The 17,392-nt window shown below is 35.7% G+C and overlaps 2 protein-coding genes across 8 annotated transcripts in view; one reads left to right on the plus strand and one right to left on the minus strand.

Moving 5' to 3' along the window:
• Positions 1-17,392, plus strand: part of LOC126918395 (chymotrypsin-1-like) — a 253,434-nt gene that overhangs the window by 41,927 nt on the left and 194,115 nt on the right. The gene's annotated exons all lie outside the window — the stretch shown is intronic.
• LOC126918364 (transcription factor AP-2-epsilon) overlaps positions 1-17,392 on the minus strand; it is a 201,292-nt gene that overhangs the window by 20,852 nt on the left and 163,048 nt on the right. For 6 of the 7 annotated variants that reach the window (XM_050726194.1, XM_050726197.1, XM_050726196.1 and 3 more), the window contains 2 exons: positions 14,197-14,412; positions 13,894-13,945 (listed from right to left, as the gene is read on the minus strand). In XM_050726194.1, coding sequence (XP_050582151.1) covers positions 13,894-13,945; positions 14,197-14,412 — 268 coding nt within the window. The remainder of the gene's footprint in view (positions 1-13,893; positions 13,946-14,196; positions 14,413-17,392) is intronic. The other variant, XM_050726192.1, reaches the window with a different exon arrangement.

The raw sequence follows: 17,392 nt of genomic DNA on the forward strand, positions 1-17,392 counted from the left end.
ATGTTATAATACAATACCATTTATCTGGTTGAGATTTGATTTGGATTGACACGTAATTCGTTTGTATAGCGTTTGTGTATGTGAAAACACATAAGAGAAAGAGAGAGAGAGAGAGAGAGAGAGAGAAAGCACAGCAGGAGAGGGAAAGAGGAAGAGAGTGCAAACAAGTTGTCAAGTAGAATCAATCCACAACGACGTCTCGATCGGCCGGGTCAAGCGGGTAATAAATTTCTACGCGAACCAAATAGGTCGACGTGGATTTGTTCCGCGCTTATAAATCGTAATCTCGAGAATGAAGCGGTAGAAAATCGTGTAACGGTAAGCAGTCTGTCGATGAAACTGACCAGACAATTTCGTAGCTCGAAGAAAGATACATTTGAACGAAAGATACATAGACTTATGCATTAATAATTTTTATAACAGTGAAAGAACTAAAATTACATATTTCCTTACTTTCTAACTTTCACCGTATCAATTTTGCAATTCGAGTGCTCTGAGTGTAGAGAAATTAAATATTCGACGCTTTTGGCGATCGAATTCAATTATCGATCACGATCGCTAGCTATTACGCTATTTCCTTTTTCATTTTTTATCAATCCCACTCGTTTAAAGATTCTTTACTTTACTTACTTTACCTGTGTCTACCTTTGTCTACTTGGAAAGCTACATGTGGTTCACGGACCATCGTACACGATCGTAATATCAAATGTCAGAAGAAATCATTCGAAGCGAGAGAAAAAAGATAGAAGGAAGGAACGCTGTGGCTATCTTCGAAGTGTTTCTCAAGTTATCTTAGCCTGTTATCTTCATCTCGGTAACGGCACTGGAAGGTGCATTAATTTATTTAATGGGAATAACTCATGCTTTGCTTACGTTGGTCACGGTAAAACGTAGTCCTGTAAAACGTGTAATTATAGAGGGTTGTTTTAACCTTTCGCCGATGTGAATTGTGAAACGGTCTCACTCATCGATGAGACCGCTATCGGTCAATCGATCGTGAGTTAATTACAAAGGCATGTATCGGTTAATTCAACGGCCACGGGCAGGAATAAACGGTTCTATGACATTTTCATCGATGCCGTTTTTCAGCGATGATTCCTCGTTAACTCTACATTCGAATCGGTTAAAAGAAAGAAAATAGCCGAAATATTTCGTTATTATGACAAATGCGTTCTGTCTAGAATCTAAAGAACAAAGTTACCAAAGTACTTGATCCTTTCGCTATCGACCTTAACTAAATGGCAATGCAACGAATGGCGATTGAAATTATATATTGAAATTCATTCACGATGATGATTTGCAAATTGTCAGCAGGTGTACTCGAAAAAAACCTAACATTCCGCTTTTTTTCCCTTTTAAACTCCATGTTCTCTTTATGGTTGCGTTTTACACTGAAGAGATTGTGCCTCGATTTACATATTATCACTAATTTGTTATCAAGAACGGCGGTAGATATTATCACTAAGTTATTAAAGTTCGTAGGAATCGATATGTAATTACTATAAGAAAATAACATCGATTTTTAATCGATGCTAATTAATTCTGTTTATATAGAGGCATAGTTAAGTAATCGACAGTAATCTAAGTAACAAACAAAATGTCCCATGAATCAAAGGCAGATACAAAAGACTGCTGTAGAATCACAGGACGACAGCGAAAGCATGATCATTCGGAATTAAAAAAAAAAAAAAAAAGAAAAAAACGTCACCGTGCTGTAAATTTTCCGTATAAATTCGAAATTTAGTCGACTAATGAGATTTTCATTCATCCTTTACACTCTATTTGACGAGGGACCGGTATAGAAGACATGTATCTACGGCAACATCCTCGCCTCTGTATCCCGGGATCGGCGGTGTCTTGTTTTAGTCCGAGATAACGTCTAGGAAGTCGCCACCAGATAATTTGTCACTCGACCAACGTGGATATATTACCGGAGTTGATCAAACAAAAGTGCTAAGACCCTTGATCACGACTTCTAGAGCCGTGAAAACGGCTAGTTCTATAGCTTCTACAGGGCTACATGCAACCTACGTTTATGTTAATTACAGTGTTTGTAACATAGCAATAATCAGAAGCGATAATTAGCGCCAGACGATTCTTCGTGGTAACGACCTAACTTATGGCAATGAAAGTAATAGTGACAATGATTTCTTTAATTGTTCGGACGATGATAAACACTTTGATTCGTTTTAGAATTTTTTCATCTGAGATTAATTTTGAAATCAATGGTAATTTTGGAGTATTATATTCTTAATAAACATTCGCACGTTTGCAAGTTTTTTAAAATATCAAAGTTCCAAGCTTTTATACTTTCATATTTTCAACGCGTAAAGATTAATTAATAAAAAAGAAACAAAATGGAATTATCTACTTTTACATCATCATACTTCATCATGATTAAAATTTCATTGCGAGATTATTTTCGCAATGATACTCCAACTTAATATTTCTCATTGATAAGAGAAGGAATGATTGTTTGTCGGAGACATGGGATCAGCGGGACTGCAAAGCGTGGGTAGTCAATTAAGCTCTCGAACAGCGATAAATCGTCGCTGCTGTTTGATCGGGAGCCTGAATAAAACTTCTTTCATTGACATCATTGGATCTCGGGCACGAAACAACCGTCTGACAGGTAGATTGTAGCAAAACGTAAACCGTGGGCGCGTTTCCACGTTGGAATGCTATTATACTGTTGAGAAAGTTACAATGGAGTGACATTATCTAGCGAACAGTTTGATAACGCGTAGCGTAATCATGAAGTCTGTTGATAATTATGTGGCAATATTTTCTCTTGTTGAAATTTTCTGTCTTCTTTTACGATGCATCGAAATAAAAGACTAAAAAAGAGAAATTTCCTAATTGCTTCTTCGTGTCGCAAATATGCGTGGATTTAAAAAATATTTTAATACAGTCCTGTTTTTGTATTTTAATGCAACAAATTGTTTTATAATAATTTCTTGTGACAAATCAAATTAACTAAATTATATATCAGATCAATGTTAATAACATCAAGTAGCATTTAACAATCGTTAATTTTCTGATTTCTAGTAACCATATTCTATCCGTAATTTTCACATTTCAATGTCTAATTGAGTAGCTTCAAAGAAATCAGCGACATTAAAAGTAAGACGATTTAAATATACCTATCCATTAACACAGCCTCGCTCTGTCATTACTCGTTATCGCTCTCATTATCGCACACACGTGTCAAAGATTTTGCATATCTTGAAGTTTCTATTTTTTGAACGCTGGTGGATTTCAACACAGCAAACATCGATCCATGCGCGATTTCTGTACGTGATACGCATAAATCATTCGTCATTTACTGTCTAATTAAATATGAAAATACGATCCAAGCAAGATTTAAAAACGTCCCAAGGGTGATCAAGAATAAACTTATTGCAGTTAATTTTCTGGCATGCATGCAGTCTAGAATATATCACGCATGTTATTTCGAATTCGATGACTTTTTTAAAATTCTATTTTTACTCATCACGAGTTCCTTATAAGACATAGGAAAATATAGGAAAAACAGTTTTAGAAAATATTTAATTTTCGCTATATTTTTTATTTTCGAAATAGAACCAGAATGAAAATCATAGAGCAAAAAAATTAATTGCAAGACATGTGTTGTTAATCTCGTCGATAAAATGCAAATGTTTCATGTTGCAGTAATCCCATCTGCATTAGGAAGTCGTAATGTTATTCATACTAGAACGTAGAATGACTTACGGTTTCCTGAATGCAGATTTTATATAATTGAAATTATATATAATTATATGATAATGAACTTCTCGATTAAACCGTACAGTTTATCCTGCAAATATCTATTTCCAAACACTTGAAAAAGATGCTTAAAAGATGTCTAAAAATTATTCCGGAAAGAAATTGCCAATTCTTTCATTGCAAAATATCAAAAGATTAGGTTTGAACAGAATTGAGAGAGAAAAGAAAGGGGATCGTCATGGAGGATGTACGAAAGAACAGATTGCCACTTCGGTAGCACCTTTACACGCGTACTAGTTATAGCTAATGGCGATCGTGGTTCGTGTAAGGGGTACAATTTTCATTCCAGCGGAAACGATCGAGAAGCAAACGGGAGCACAACGACCGGAACATGTTGGCCGTCAATGAAGCAACTTCGATGGTCAAACGGTGCACAAGGAATTTCTACCTGTACAGATGCACGCTTCTATCCTATTGGGGAGGACAGAAGGCAAATCTCCGGTAATTTACCGAGAATGTACCCACACACGGTCGTGAATGCGTTTCGTAGAAGTTATTGGCAGGAAGTTCACGATAATGGGCCTTAATTTAAATAACGCGCGCGAAACAAGTATTTTGCTTCTGAATCTCTGACTGAACATATGGTAGGATATTATGCGATTGTTTCTTAAGTCTTTTTGCAAAGAGAAATATCACAAAATTGATTTTTGTCTTAGTTATCGATAGTGTAAAACTAAAGTTGAGCTTATTCTTCTGGTTAGTTTGCTTAAGTAGTTAATCAAAGGTTTCTCTTAGAAAATGTTTCGAAATTCGGAAAGTTCAAATGATACTATACTTGACCTGAAATCTTTAATAGTTCTAGAGTAGTTTTTCAAAATCGAGTTCAAAAGAGTTAAAAGAGTTAGGTATCATTAAGCTGTTATTAAAGAAAACTGGTCAATCTACTAAATAAGATATTTGCTTCGTCCAAGAACAATTTAAACCATCGGTTCTGAATGAAACACTCAGTGCAGGAATACGACACGTTTTTACATGAATCAAGTTCCAGCGGCATTAAAATTGTTCATAGCGTGACAAAAAACAGGAGCACAATTATCATTTTAACGGCTAATGACCGGATGTGATAGCTACATTTTTCCCGATTACAAAATCATGCAGGAGAAGAAAGGAAGTATGTATATCCGTGAATCCGGCTACTTTCATGTTTAAACCTTCCTTGGTTTTATCTACTGTAAAATAATAATAAAAATACAATATTTCTAAGATAAAGCTTCAGTTTGATTTGAATGTTTTGATGAGAACATGCGAGGAACTACGCAATTTCAAACGTTGCGAGTCTAAGATCTATAACGAAGTGAATGAATACATATTTAAGAAACTGATTCTGTTAGTAGTAACAAAAACACTAATAATTATGCAAAGATTTATAATCATGCTTGAAAAAAGAAAATGTATAGCAAAATATTGCTAAATAATTCTACTTCCTATTTTTCATATTTTTATAACGCAACGTCCATCGATGAATTATAGATGAATCATTGTAATTAGAAATTATAATGATGTAATTAGAAATTATATGTATTCTTGGAAAGCACTGATACGTAAACTAAAGCTAAGAACTACATATTTCATTTCTTTTCAGCGAATAGCATTTAAGATCGATATTTGAATATGTAATATATAGCTGTATATGTATACAAAATTCTATTTAGCTAAGAATATTGAAGTATCGAGGAATGTCAGAGGTGCTGTTTTTCTATCTAAAAGAACATTATATGTATACAATAAAAAAAAGAAGAACATGGTTTCAATGTAGCAAAAAATCTCTTTCATGTTTAAACATCGAGAAACGAAATTAAAATATCAAAAGGAAATATTACTAGCATTAATCGGAATACAGAAACGATTCTTCTTCAAACACAGTAAAATCACAAGGATGGCTATATCGAACGATTACATCAAATTGCATTAATCACTCCAATAATCACGTTTGGTTGCTAATTTCAAGCTGGTAATAAAACCGTTATCGCCGCGATACTTGCCAAGATTGATGGCGAACAAAGCTGTTAAAAGGTAAAAATTCTATTAAGAAATCGAAACAGTGGGAGAAAAAGAAAAGAGAAGAAAAGAGAAAAAAAAAGACAAAAGTTGCGAAAGCGATCAGTCGGTGAAATATATACGTCGGTGCCAGTGAAAAGTTAGCCAGAGAAAAGGCGATTACTCCGGAGTGATCGTCGATTTATCAATCGTCGCCCGTACGAGAAGAAACTTCACGAACCATGATCCACAACGATCCGCTATTATCTATAGCCCCGGGGTTGTTTAGAGAAATCATTACTAGTGGATGCAATTGCCAATGTCCATGATTTTAATGAGTCGATCCGGTGAACGCGTACATTTATGATTTATGGCACGATTACATAACGCGATTATTACACAGGTGTATTGATAAATTAATACATTCGCGGCCGGATGCAAGCGTGTACATAGTGTGAACCGCAAATTAATCGACGCGAGCGGTTTCGTTGCTTTGTAATTAAGACGGGACAGCAGTTGTTAATACCGATTCGATATACCGATAACTGATGCGATCCTGTTTTTCGGGATATCGATATATCGACCGGTTCGATCGAATTTTCACCGTGTTACGAAACGAAATTAAAGAGTTCTTTGTGACAGTCTGCATGGGTTGAATAAAAAATAAGTCTTTCTCGCATTAAATAGATGGAATAATTTTTAAAATGATTAAGAATAAGAAACATTTCAAAAGACAAATTCTTCTAATTTCAATTTCTATTCCCTCAAATAGAAACTACCTATGGGTAACATCTGACATAACGTTACGTCAACTAACAGGTAACATTAGCTTAATTATTTACAAAAAAATCATAAGGCAATTCATAGAGAAGAATATTTAGAGAAAAGCGAAATTAATTTTGAATTAAATAACGTCTGAAGACCTGTCAAGGAATATGACACAAACATAATTGATCTTCTTTAAACCTCATGTTCACGAAACTCCTGATTTCATAATATACTATGATTTACCACGAACGAAACTAACAAAAGAGCATGATACAAATGCATAAGTAAAAGGTTGCGATAGGCAGAATATCACAATCGCATAGAAATAAACAAAAGTAAATATTTGTCTACACATTTGTCAAAATGATAAATTTCGTAGATCGATGCGTCAGTCGATTTTGTCATGTCAAATATCATTGCTCAAGGCTGAATTTCACGTTACGTAAATAGCTGTCAAACTTTCCTTGTATTCAGCCGACAGATACACCTCGCGTTTACCGTTCGCTTCTCCATCACAGCTTTTAGATAATCTTTCAAGAGTTACGTACGCAAGTACTTACGTGCTCGCTCGAAAGATCCTCTACAGAGTAACGTGATGTTTTAATTGCTCTTGCAAGCCCATCATTTGTTTAGTCGTATTTTTATCTCACAGTGCTACATGGTTGATTATCAATCAAAGTTATAATAAGGGTGCGTTTGAATAATTATTCGAATAAAGTTTCTATTACGGACATTACTTTAGCCATGCTCGTTTTCGAATACGGAATTACATGTCAGTTTCTTCCTTCCCAAACTGTTTCTCATACTGTGTCCTAGTATGATGAAAAATTACCGACACTTTCCACGACTAGTTTCGATCAGGATTTAGTTTGCGATGAATGTAAGAATGTCTCGAAAATAAAAGTTTGTTGTTCTATTTGCACATTAGAAAAGATTGATCGAGATTAATTCTCCTTACTTTTATCAATGATAAACTGTTAACCTTTTCTTTCTAATAATCTGTATAAAGATTATTTATTCGATATACAAATTATGAAAACGCTATTGGAATAAATAAAGCGATATAATCGTACCACAGAGAAAAATATTTCATTTACAAAATTATCCTCATTTACATTGATTAAACATCAGTTTATTGCTCGTCGTTAGTATTAGTATGAGCCATCAGACTTCTCTTTAATACCTTGACCCTAATAACAGACCCTTTCTCTTTAATACCTTCTACAAAAGATATCAATTTTTGACGTTTACCAAAACACTATTAAAACAAAAACAATATAACTTGTACCAGAGGAAAAGAATATTTTATTTGTAAAATTATTTGCATCATTTTATTTTTATCTCTACGATGAAACAAACCAATGCTACCGTTCCAGTCTGAAATCTCGAACCCGCATGTTAAAACCTGCATGCATTCCATACGTAAAAGCCCTTAATTTGCAAAAGTGAGAATAGCCTTGAGCCGGTTGGCCCAAGTTCGCACGTGCAGAGTCCCGCGCACGCACAATTTCCTGGGCAATCAACGTCCCGGAAACTTAACCAATCGCCGCGTACGAACGAGTTCACTTATTTCTCGACCTTGATTGGTTACCACCAAGCGACTGGGGTGTGACTTTTCGACCCTGCCGCACGGCACGGCAAGACACGGCACGACAGGGGTGTAATCGCGAGGCAGGGATCCACCTGGCCTGAGGGCAACGCGCCACTGGTCCTCGTTAATTTCATTAGGCCTTGATTCTAAAAGGTTGGCTCGCCCTTGCACAAAGATGGTGGCCGCCCTTCATCCGTCTAACGCGACAGCCCGACAATTCCACTCCTTTCCAACGGAACAATGTCAAAAAGCCACTTACCGCTGATTCTTGACTCGACTTTCATTCGATTGAAATCGATTTACCGAGCACGCTTGAGAATGTCCTCGATTAGTCTAGGACTGTTTGATAGGCTTGAATTTGTCGGAAAGTTTTATCATTTGCTGTTGACACGTTTGCTACCATGATTGGAGCGAAAACTAGAGCAGATCGTATTATGTTGTTTATATTTTTTACATCGTGGATAAATTTTGATTTTGTTGATTAAATTTGTCGGAAAGTTTTATCATTTGCTGTTAACGCGTTTGCTACCATAGTAGATTGGAACGAAAATCAGAACAGATCGTATTATGTTCTTTATATTTTTTTACATTATGTATAAATTTTGATATAAGAAAAATCAATGTACGTTTTTGGATAGTCTCGTTTCAGTTAATATTTTTTCTACTAGGGCTATTCCGGATAGATTAAAGGCTTCGTTCTTTTTCTTAATTTATCTGTGATAGCTGTGACTATGAAAAGAAAAATTATCCCTGTCACATATGTATAACATCGAACTCCGAAATCAAAATTCATGGTAGCAAATGCGTTGAGATAAATAGAAGTCGATACGGATCTGGTGTTACTAAACTTTTTAACTGTATAATCTGTCGGGTAATTAGTACGTTTGATAAATTGTGGAACCATCAAATGAAATTATCGTGGGATAAAGTTGTTTGAAAGTATCTAGATGAATTTTATACAGAGGATTTTATCTTGAAGTTAGTGGTTAAACTAGATAAATGGCGAGCAAGATTATGGTGTAACACGATTGCACATAGTTCTATGTAATTAAATATTATGAGTGAAATTTTTGTATGTCTTTAAAGCTTAATATATGAAGTTTGGTATGATATTCTTGGCCAACTAAAAAGTGGTCTTGTTTAATTTTTCAAAGATCAGTATTTCCTAAGCTATTCTAGAGTAGGGATAACGAGACACGAATTCTAATGTAAAATTCAGCATTAGCAATGCAACCAGCTGCTAGAAATGTAATCAAATAAGAAAAAGATGCATAGAAATAGTTTCATTGGAAACAGGTTTCTTGTGTATGATGTAACCAATTCTTTAATGCCTCACAATTAAACCGCTAAGAGATGTAGATAGAATGCTAGTAAAATAGTTGAACGATATATAATCTTTACTGTGTTAAAAGATGCGAGGGAAACGGATTATTCAAATGTGACGACTAATGAATGGTCGAGCGAAATTTCTCCCATTTTAATATAAAAATCACAAATGCCTCAATGTGCACTCGATCAAAGTATAATTGGTGATTAAAAATCAACCTTGATGATATACCGAACGAAGAATTTCATATATCGTAAAAATTACACGCCAGAGAAGTAGACATAATATAACAGATTCGACAAACGGAAAACTTCGTAGATTACAAATTATACGATTCATTGGTACAAATAAAAAATCTCATTTACCAACAATAACGAGACGACTTTATACGTATGTATTGAACGTGTGAAACAGGTTTGTCGAAGATTAAAATGATATTATCATAATGCCTTCTTAATAAAACACATCTGACAACTCTCACGATAGCCAAAACATACCATGCTCAGGCTTCGTAAATAGTAAATTACGGTTCTGGCCATAAGTCAAGTCGATCGATGTGGAAAGGCGCGCATAATTTTCAGATTCGAGCTCTGTCACGGCTGGCAATACCAAGTATACGTCAAGTTCGTTCGGTAATTTAAAAGCACAATGCGTAACGTGGCTATTTGGAGGTTCTATAACGACGAAAGTTAACTGACCGGACGCCATTGACCAGGTAAATTAGAAAAATCATTAACATAGTAAAAGCGTGCCGTCTGTTGGCCTCATTTGAATGATTAATTAGTTCTAACATGGCTCGGCCTCCGATACCACAAAAACTCGTTTCCATTCCTTACGATTCTTATTTATTTCTGTTCCTTACGGGGATCTCTTTTTCTTTTTATGCAGACCCAGTAACTAGGAAATTACTTACGTTTAAAATTCGTTAATGTTTCTCGCGTTTCTCTCGTGACTATTTGTTGGAATTAAAAAAAAATCAGATAAGTCAGAAGCAGTGGAAGATTGTAAAAGTATCTTGCAGTTGTAAAGTTTGACTGTAAATCTTTCGGTTTGTAAATATTATCAAAGTCTTGATATATTATTCTTTATCCAAAGAGGTACAGATTATACCAAATAATGTCTGATGAACACTGCAAGCAGATGACAACAGATGTCAGATTATACGGTGAAACGTGAACTTGTCATTTAGAATGATTTCCCAAGTAGTTATCCACGAGCTGCAATTATAGTCACCAAATGTTTAAGCAAACGAAAAATTCTAACTTAAAATGAACTACGGAATATTTTCTTTTTCAAGTCAAATATAAATTTTTTATTCTTCTCCCGTTCTTCATAATTAACTGCTCTCGCGATAATATTTTTCGAACTAATGTATTTTTTACAATTGCATTTTTTTTATTCTTCAAATATATTTTAATGTTCTTGAATTTCCTCAATCAACGAACAAAGTTTTTAATTTTGAATTTCTTGCAGCTTCAAGTTCCGAGAAAAATTCATTTCGTTCGTATACCTCGGAGCAACGTTAAACTGCTAAACTGGAGCACGTCGAGGAGTGACGAAGGAGCCAAGGTAAGCTGCAAGTAATTGTATAACCGGCTTCCGAGAAACGGAACGCGTATGTTGTGTCGTCGGTTGTACGTATTTGTCGTTGCTCTCGCCAACCGACTCGATATTCCAACGGTGACGAGCAGTTTTTACCAGAATGTGGGCGGAGGAGTGATAATTTTGGGTTTAACAAATTGAAATTATGAATTTGGCACGTTGAGACGGAAATATCATACAGATGATAAAACAATAAATTATTTCAACAAGAATACTTTAAGCAAACAAATTGAATATACGAAAAAGCAAGAAATTAGATCATATAGAATTAGAATTAGAAAATATATCGCGTCGAAAGAAATTTCAACATTACATTGTACATTATCATTTGTATATATTACTCTAACGTCTAAGAAAATTCTAAGGAACATTATCGATACTTTTAGCGACTTTTGTCAGGAGGATTCATCGTACAAGCTCGATTGTAAAGTACAAACGAATAAAAGAACCACATCGAAATCTCACACGTAGGTAGGAGAAAAGAAGTCACGTTAAAGTGAACACGCGTTAGGATAAACCTTTCTAAATTCGACGACACAATATCGGATACGTCGTTGGAAACAAAGGGACAATGGCGGCGGGGAGTGAAATAGAAGGGAAGGAAAAACTGGCCAAATAAGCCGTCACAGGGCAAGTAACGAGGCATATAATAACCCACGGTGACACTCGAACAAACAGCCATCTGTAGGTAATACCCCTGTGGTGTGTAACGCCCCGAAAACTGCGCCCTGCCAAAAAATTACAATGACAATGAACGAAATCCGATCCGCCTGCGGGCACATCCACTCTAGTTTTATTTCTCCTTCGCACCTCTGACACGTTGCCGAAACGTATTTAGTTATACGGCACAGTATATTGTGACCGGTACACCTTTTCTGGCATTGTGTCGTCTGTTCAGAAAAATCAAGAATCGCGTCGAGGGTTGCCGTTGTGTTTTGTTATTGAACTTACGACAAGCGCGATGGCCTAAATCTTCTTTCGAAACATTGATAACTGTAAATCGATTAATGATTCACAGTTAACCAATGATCAGTGGTGGCTCGATAATTCTTCATTATCGATATATAAGTTCCTCCACTCTTTTGTCTAATTATAAGACAAATTTGAGTGTACAATCGGCAATTTACGATAAAAATTCTTTGATCTCCGTTCGGAAAAAAACATAGCTGAGAGTAAAATCTGAGTATCGACTGAGGATTGATAAAGCATGCGCGTCACACTTTCGCAACACGTTCACCTGGCTGCGGTACGTTCTTCTCGCATCGACACACGCGATCATCATCGATCGAAACGCACGATTTCTTATAACAGAGACATCGTCACGATCCACGACACATTCTCCCTTCTCGTCATTGTCGGATAACTGGCTCAGCGTTACGTAATAGCGCATATTGGGCAGTTTCTGCCACCTTGGTATCCCTATTCTACTCATGCAATAATTTAAATTTTAATGAGAATTTTATCGTGTCTGCGTGTGTTAAACGAAACTATGCTGCAATCTGTATAAATTGGTTATCTATATGTTTACAGTTCCAAGAATCCGTAGCAAGATTGACGTGAAAGCGCGACCCACTATCGGCTAGGCGAATTCCAAAGATAAACCTTTAATTAGATCGATGGCGTATAGATTTTTATCTAGTTTGAAGCCATCCAGCCTGTTTTGATATCGATTTGGAAATAAGAAATCAATTTTTCGAAGTGTTGAGTTATAATTTTTATAGTTATAAGAAATTGGATTTATTTGTTTGGGAATCAATGAGTTACTTTATGTAGCTTTCATCGCGGTTATCTTAATTGGCAGAATGACAATATTCGATCAAAAAACCTGTTGATCTTTGTGGTGGAACGTAACTGTTCATTTTTGCCTTATTGTCGCGTAACGAGGAATCTCGGCATACAAGAATGGTGTAATGGTCGAGGAAAGATTAGATGTGGCATGATTGTGGTTTTCAGTACACAGTACCTACTCTAATGTCGAGAGAAATCCAGGTAATCCATCGATGTTTCTTTCGAACTAAACCTCAGTCATCTCTATGCAATATTTTCCAGCATATTTTGTAACATTTTGTATGCAATTGATAATCCTTATTTTTCGTTTAAACTATAATCAAATCATCAAATGTCCAACGTTGTTTCATGGAAGGTGAAGCGGATTTACATTGATACGATTCTCAGCCCTCCATATACCACGAGAAATCGATGGACGATCGATGATCGCAACGACGTCCGGTCGCGGTTCATTTTCCTTGCAATTACGACCATTAGTGGCGTATTAATGGCGAAGGAAGATGGAGGCCATCCGCCTCCTTTTTATCTTCTCGGTGTAGTTTGAAATTCAGACTCCGTTCACAGAGGAGCAGTCGATACGACACTCTGGGAGATAAATTCTAATTAAAAGCGACAAGTTACCGGCATGGCTACTTTATATTTCCGGTTGCGCGGCCGACACGTTTTCCACGCCGAGATAATATCCATTACTTTTTTTCCATTTATCCCTACGTGAAACGTCGCTTTTTACGCCGTTGAATCGCGTAAATTCGTCGGTTCGTTAGAGATTCGATGTTTGCGGTGTTAAAACAGCTTATATGGCTTTGGAAATTAAGAAAACATCTTCAGCGATATAACACGTTGATAAGGTAGCAAATTTGAGTGGCGCATTTGATAATGAGCATCAAACTCGTAAGGAACTGGTAGGACGAAAAGGAGATAAGATAAGGTGGAGTAAGATTATCGCGATAAAATGAAATAAACGTTTTTACTTTGAAATGGAACACTTTAACACGATCTTATGGCAATGTATATTGATAATGTAGCAGATAGCAGAAGGCAAGATATTACTTACTTTTTAGGAGAGGCAGGTCATTCATGAATCCTCCATCGTCTACATTTGTGTTCTGAAGCAAAGATAATATAAAAGATCAAAATAAACACATTCATAAGAAAGCAATATTCGAATATATTTTGAATTGAAAGAGAAAGATCATAGAAATTAATTCTTTAAGTCTCTGTCTTTTGAATTTGCTGGATGATGTTAGTAATTAAGATCGAAATTTTTCATAAATACTATAAGCATTTTCATTGATGAAACAGTAAGAACGCAACAGCGGTAGAACGATAATAGAGAAAATGTGTTGTGATTACGTACATCGTCGCTCACCTGGGGGTCGTCTACGAGGCTGCTGTGGAGAACGAGGTCGGTTTGGTCGAGACCCGGGGGTGGTAGAAGGGCGTCAGGACGGCGAACAGCGCCATATTCGACGCCCCTTCCACCGCCACCGCCACCGCCACCGCCACCTCCGCCGCCACCACCTCCGCCACTACTGCGCCCACCGTCGTATGGAAACGACGCATGCATATTTGTCTGAAATTAAATATCAAAAGAAATATTACTTCACTTACATATTGACAAATAATAGGAAAAAGTGCTTGCAAATAAAAATTATAATTGACGAAGACAAAGAATAAAATTGGGTCAGATATAGAATCGTTCTATTTTTGAGTTACTTGATACGATCGGTGAATGTAAATATCGAAGATTTCTACTCGAGTTAATTGCAAAACTACTCAGCTGTGAAAGAATCTCTCAATGGAAATAATCGTGGTATAGCTAATTATATACTTTGTTAGTAAGTCTCCGCACGTTGCCATGAATAAATTTATTTAGAAACACGTGCAGTGTGCATTCTATGCGTATTGTCAACGTTAGTACAACGTATCTTTTAGGTTACGATATATCAACAAACAACACGTATTCCTTTTATGTCACGATTGCTCAAGTTCCCATAACAATCTCTATTACTATTACTATTAAGTCTTAGATTCCTAGATTCTCTATATAACTTCTTTTCAAAATAATGAAAACATCTAAACGTCAAATCGAAATAAGACTCAGCTCTCGTACCTTTAGACCAAGTCTCGATGATTCGACGATTAACTCGAATCGCTGATATAATCGCATAGAAGCACGTAATGCAATAATGTTAGTCGAATCTTGATTCGCGCAACTTTTTGTTTTCTCTTCGAGAGGACATTCTCTTCGTTATACAGAAACTCTTCGGAGAATTTATAAAAATCAACTTGCGTGTGGTGAATTCGCGTGCGATTTTCGTGGAACGAGTTGCATTCAGCAATATCAAGATTAACCATAAATCCATTCGGTGACATCGGGTTAATTTAATCAAAGTATAAATAAAATTTCAACAGGTCTGATAATTCGCCGAGGCGAACGTCCAATATTAAGACCAATTAAAAGCTGAGTAAATCCGGTATCGATTACGTAAATCACTCGGCAGCGCACTTTTAAGCGATATCACTCGTTCGACGAATCGGGGAAAAATTAATTTTATAAATCGCAATACCGACGGCATGTTTTCAGAAGCGTACACATTAAGAGGAAGACACAGCGTTGAAGTTGTAAACGATAACCATACCTGTTCATAAATATTTGTTTATTACCAGAGATCACATTTATTATTGTCATTCAGTACACACGTAGTTATATCATTGCCTACATAAATTATTATAATCAGTGTTATAATAGGATGTGTAGATTAAAATTCAAAAGCGATGGAACTTGATGTTTACGATCGTCGATTTTATACGGTAACCAAATAATATTTTTCAATGTTCACTAAGTATGCGGCTAAGTATGCGTGACTACTCCTCCGTGAGATCCATGTAATTCTTTATTAATTGCTATTACCGAAAACGAATTGCATATTTTATTTAACGTTCGCGTATTTACAGGCGCGAAGTTGAAGTTTGTCTCTTATGTAAGAAACTATACACACGTAGTTACAGAGAAATATAGAGGGGAAAAAACGAAGACAATCTTCCAAGAATTGAAATACAAGGTAGATATATGTTTGGAATTTTAATCACATATAGCGAGAAAAACCAGAGATTTTATCTAGACTGCAAGTCGGCCGTGTCACAAATACGGTTGTATTACGAGCCCTTACCATTATTGTCATACATCTTTCCTATGCGATCCACGCGATTCTCGCATCGAGAAGAAATCTCTGCGCACGTTTCTCCGATTTCTTTCCCAGATTGTTGGTTCTATTGTAGTCGTTTTCTCCGTTATGACTATTCCAGATCGTTGCGATACATTCGCTTTTAAATAGCGAATGGAATAGCGAAATTATGAAGCTTCGGTATACCAACTATTCGATCTAGCGAACAGAGTCAAACAGTTCTAATGGTTTGAGATGTAATGGTGAGAAAACATGAGACGGAAGTAGCTAATACGAAGCCCGAAACGTAAAGCGATAATTTTATATTTACCAATTTGAGAACAGGTACTACTTTCTCTCTGTGACTTTTTTTCGTTTCTTAGATACCCATTAATTATTGCTTCTTTCCGAGTAAAATGTTAGTCATCGTTTTACGACTGCGTAATTATAATCCTTTTCGGTAAAACAATTAAAATCTACTTTCGATGATACGGTCGTATATATGCTAATAAGTTCATAGTCCTATATATATTATACCTTAATGAATTTTAGATGAGTTTCATATCTTACCAAGCAAAAGTATTAGAAAGTCATTAAATAGAACTAACAAAGTATCATTTAAGTAATTTTAAACCATTTTTAAACCGTCGAATAAAATACACGAAATAAATGAATTCGATGACATTCAAGGATGTTCGCATACGAAGATTTTTATTTAGAAAGTAATAACGATTATAGTCACTATACTAATACAAATCACCCTACAATTTCTCACATCTAATTAACTACTTACAACATTCTTCATCACCCACCGGACACTGACATTAATATTAATACCCGAGAGTGGCAAATTAGCCGTACACCGTCGTCTCATCATGCAAACATGCTATCCCAAAAAAGCGCATGTACACCTATAACCTCATTTACATTTCAGCAGGCATAGGTTACCTAGCTCATTTATCAACATGAATGTCATAGCGATGTTGCAGATCCCGATTAGCGAAACTCGATGATGAACTTCGATATGATCAATAGCTATGTGCATTCGATAAACATGAAATTGTTCAGTCTTGTGGTATTTAATCTTAAAATCCAAACATTAATCAATACTTTTTTAACATGAACGTTCGTAAAATATTCGACCCAATTTTTCCCAAATAACGTTGCAAATACTGTAACTTCTTTGAAATCTCGAAAAAGATATTGAGCGAATTCTTGGAATTGCCTTTCACGATCGCAATGTTAGAAAGCAGAATTTGATAATGTATATTGATTGCAAGAATATCTGCAAATGAAATGTTGCATTAACGCAACGGTGGTCCATAATGGGTTAATAAAAATAATAGAATCGATAAAATACAAACGAGAATTTTGTTAGCTATAAAA

The sequence above is a fragment of the Bombus affinis genome, chromosome 7 (assembly GCF_024516045.1).
Source record: "Bombus affinis isolate iyBomAffi1 chromosome 7, iyBomAffi1.2, whole genome shotgun sequence".
NCBI classification, from domain to species: domain Eukaryota; kingdom Metazoa; phylum Arthropoda; class Insecta; order Hymenoptera; family Apidae; genus Bombus; species Bombus affinis.